This window comes from Phoenix dactylifera, chromosome 17, assembly GCF_051530095.1.
Source record: "Phoenix dactylifera cultivar Ajwa chromosome 17, Ajwa_hap1_PhDact_Kaust_v1.1, whole genome shotgun sequence".
Taxonomy (NCBI): Eukaryota; Viridiplantae; Streptophyta; class Magnoliopsida; order Arecales; family Arecaceae; genus Phoenix; species Phoenix dactylifera.
In genome coordinates, this window is record NC_143206.1 from 12,329,938 (window position 1) to 12,333,640 (window position 3,703).

General features: G+C 40.2%; 1 protein-coding gene across 1 annotated transcript; it reads right to left on the bottom strand.

Annotated features, from left to right (window-relative positions):
- Positions 1 to 257: 257 nt before the first annotated feature.
- LOC103707293 (nuclear transcription factor Y subunit B-1) lies at positions 258 to 1,357 on the bottom strand. The gene has a single exon (XM_008791728.6). The coding sequence runs from the start codon at positions 1,002 to 1,004 to the stop codon at positions 477 to 479; it is 528 nt and encodes a 175-aa protein (XP_008789950.1). The 5' UTR covers positions 1,005 to 1,357; the 3' UTR covers positions 258 to 476.
- Between the last annotated feature and the right edge of the window lie 2,346 nt (positions 1,358 to 3,703).

The following is a 3,703-nucleotide window of genomic DNA, read 5'->3' on the forward strand; positions in this document are numbered from 1 at the left end:
GTAAATAATTCAGTTCCTTTGTTTCCAACCACTGCTTAGAACGAAGTTTTTGATAAGGCAACAAGATATTCAGTATGATAATTTTACTTTTTTTGCGAGAAGTTGAGGAACGCGATCTTGTACTGCATACAATTAAGAACAATAAATCTAATTAATACCCACATTTATGTCTGAGTGGTAAAGTGGAAATTTCTTCTCTCTATTTGTGCTTAATTACTATATGAAAAATAGAAAGCAGCTAGAGAGATCAAAAAAGATTAGCACAGAAACATAGCAATCCAAGAATTCAGCCAACAACGCTTACAAGCAAAGCAGAAATCCAAGATTTCTGACCTTATGACAAATAAAAGAGCATACATATGATCACCAGCGCCATCATCTTCTCTGCAACAGCTACAGCCGCCACCCTAATCATTGTTGCCATCATCAACACACACTAGTTTTCGTTCAATCACTTGCAGACTCGAAGATCGATCCTAAAATCGCCTTGATGTCGAAGCATCGTTCCTCTCCAAGGCATTAAACATGAATTGGCAAGCTCCAGATGATTGATCTCTCTGCTGCTCACCTCTTGCTTCGTCTCTAGAATCCAAACTGTTCGCCCTACTACCATGACTTCCTGAAGCTGCTCTATCCCCTTCCATCTCCCGATACTTCTGCAAGTACCTCCTCATCGGCTCGGCGTAGTCGTCGAACCCCAGCGTGCTGAGGGCCCAGCATATGTCGTCACCGTTCACCGTCTTGCGCTTCTCCTTGTGGCACTTATCCGAGGCCTCCCCCGTGACGAAGCTAATAAACTCCGACACGCACTCCTGCATCGTCTCCTTGGCTTCCTTGGAGATCTTGGCGTTGGGGGGAAGGATTTGCTTCATGATCCTCCCCACGTTGGCGATGGGCAGCAGCCGATCTTGCTCCTTGATGCCTCCTTCTTCGCCCCCCTGGTCTGTGCAGCAATTATTTTGACGACCTTCCAGGTCTGCGCTGCTCCCCATGGCATCAGCCATATCCACACTCAAATCCACCGAAACCCCCCCTTTGGAATGTAGACACGTCGCACCTCGGCCTCCCACCGGCTCATCCTATATAGCTCCCAGCGTACATCTACATGTATATGTCCGTGCATGTGTACGAATGCCTGTATACATTCATAAGTTCCTGCACATATATGTGCACAGAGTAAAGAGAGACATAAATCCCTCTGAGGCGACTCAGAAGCAGCGAGTCATGATGTCGGAAAACTCTGCAGTTATTGTAGTATTGGTCGTGTGGGGAGCCACACTGCGAGCTCATCAGGTTCCCACATATATTGTCGGGGGGACGATTTGAAGTTTCAACTGTTGGACTGCCTGTTGGTCATGTCATGGTTTGGTTTCATTAGGGACGGAGGTGCATCAGGGAAGACTTTTCCACGCTCTTCACACGTGCCAAGACAAAACACTGAAATCCATGGTTTTGAAGCAGGCAAATGCTCCTCCTCCTCCTCCACCGAGCATCACTATGTGAGGTTGATACGTATGTTTAATGCAATCTGAACACGCTGCAATCTGATGCTGCTGTAATGGATCCAGATCGACCTAACTATATTAAAGGAGCTTTAAATTATAAATTTGAACTCCACTTGTTGGATTGCCTGCTGCTTATTCAAATGAGAACCACCACCATAATAGTACTCCACACTGCTGTGCATGCGAGCGAAGAACTCAGACTCGGTCCTATCGATGTGGTTAAGTGATCCGTCCTCATCGATCGAAAGCATGGAAGATAAGGATGCCTCGCCATTTGCCGGCAATGACCCTTTAAACATGGAGGAAATGGGAGCTATATATATGCACCTGGTCCCACTTTTGTTGATAAAAGGAGGACGCTATGGTGCCAAGGTTGTAGATCGTCACATAGCCTCAAGTTTAAAGAACATTGGGATTATAATCATAGGCATATCGTCCAATATATCAGGCAGCCCCACTGCAGCACTTGTCCGTCCAGGAAATGAGAGTACGAGTTCTCCACAAGGAAAATTCTATGCGGAGAAGCTTGGGGTTTTGAATGTGTCATCCAAACTAAAGGTTAGTAGTTCCTCCGCATGGACGTATCAAGTGAAAAAGAGAAGTAATTAATGGTGGTGAAACCAACCATATATTGAAGGGGATGATGATTAATTGTTGCTCCCTTATTCATCTATAAAAAAAAAAAAAATCTTAAACTCCCTTTCATTAATATTTCTCGACAAACGGATCTTGTGTTATGCATAAATTTAGAAGTGGTCAAGATTTTGGTGGCATAGCTTTGCACCAAGTTGTCCATTTCAAATGACTGGAATCTGTCCATAGATTTTATTTTTTTTGTTTATGCCCGTATACTCAACAACCATTTGTAGCTTTACTTTCAGCTTGATGCGGAAACTGGGAATTTTGTAAGAAGGGTTGCTTTGAGAATATAGTATGAATTTTTTTAGCAAGAAAAAATGAGTCAACATTGGGAATTTTGGTTCGCTTTGAATAGCTTAGAGACTGGTTTACTATAATCCGAACAGTAGGCTAGACAAAAAAGAAAAATGTAGATGTTGGACTACCTGCATGAATCGTTGGTTGTGTTTCTGAAGATAAATAAGTTATATTCCTTATGAGAACCACATAGAATAAAGTGAAAAGTGAAATTTAAGAATGAGTTATTTTTCTAGTCTTTTGAATATGAGTATTCTGATTCTGAAATGTAAGATTCTTGAGGATAAAAGGGTGAAAAAAGAAAGACAAAAAAATTGGAAGTCAACTCCTTTCATCAAAAGGGGAAAAGAAGAAGAAGTGGTACAAGGAAAAATCATCTATTAATATGGAAAAGTATGTTTTCAGTGATGTTATTTAATTGTGCGAGCATATGAAATTTAGTTGAAATGCCTGACCGGTAACCATAGAATAAAATTATTTGTTAGGGAAATATTCATCCTCGAATCAATTTCTTCATATTTTTTATTTTTTTAAAAAAAAGAAAAAATTCTTTGTCTATTGCTAGATAATAAGCATGTCTTTCCTTTTACTGTAAATTATGATGCTTTGGGAATGTTCCTGATTTTGAACTTACAAGTTATGAAGTTACAAAAACAATTGTTGGGCCACTTTGTGAAAATTTCTTATAGTTCCACTTATAATTTATTTTCTTTCTTTTTTCACTTGGGACAGTACTATCTTCCAAAGTTGAAATTCCATGTTATCTGAAACTCCTCCAACTTTCAGTACCCACTCTTACAACCAGACAGTACCATAATTTTAAATAACCACACTCTTCAACCAGCTGAAAAATATTTTTGGCTATAAAAAATTACACACTTTATTCAGAAGACACATCTGGCTGCATATAGTGCATTGCTGTTCCCTTTTCTTCTACTTTTCTGCCCAAGATGCTGTAATCCACTTGGTCAGAAATAGGGAGAATGATTGGCCATTCTAGACACAGGCAACTAGTTTGTGTCAATTGAGTTTACCATAGATGAGCATGATCTCCTGTTAAGTTATTCTGATGCTAATATATTGTATCTTTGTTGGGTGGGATTCAACAATGGCTTTTTGACATGCTTGTCTATACTTATTCTCCACTTAGAAGATATAGTCATGGTTATGGAAAACGCTTCCATAAAATAATCATAATCCTAGATGCCTGTCGCAGAATGTATGGCAAATCGTGAGGTTTCACTTGCCAATGCCAAATTAAC

What these genes read in the sequence shown, in the direction of transcription:
- LOC103707293 (XM_008791728.6), bottom strand. Translation starts at nt 1,004, where the DNA reads ATGGCTGATGCCATGGGGAGCAGCGCAGACCTGGAAGGTCGTCAAAAT.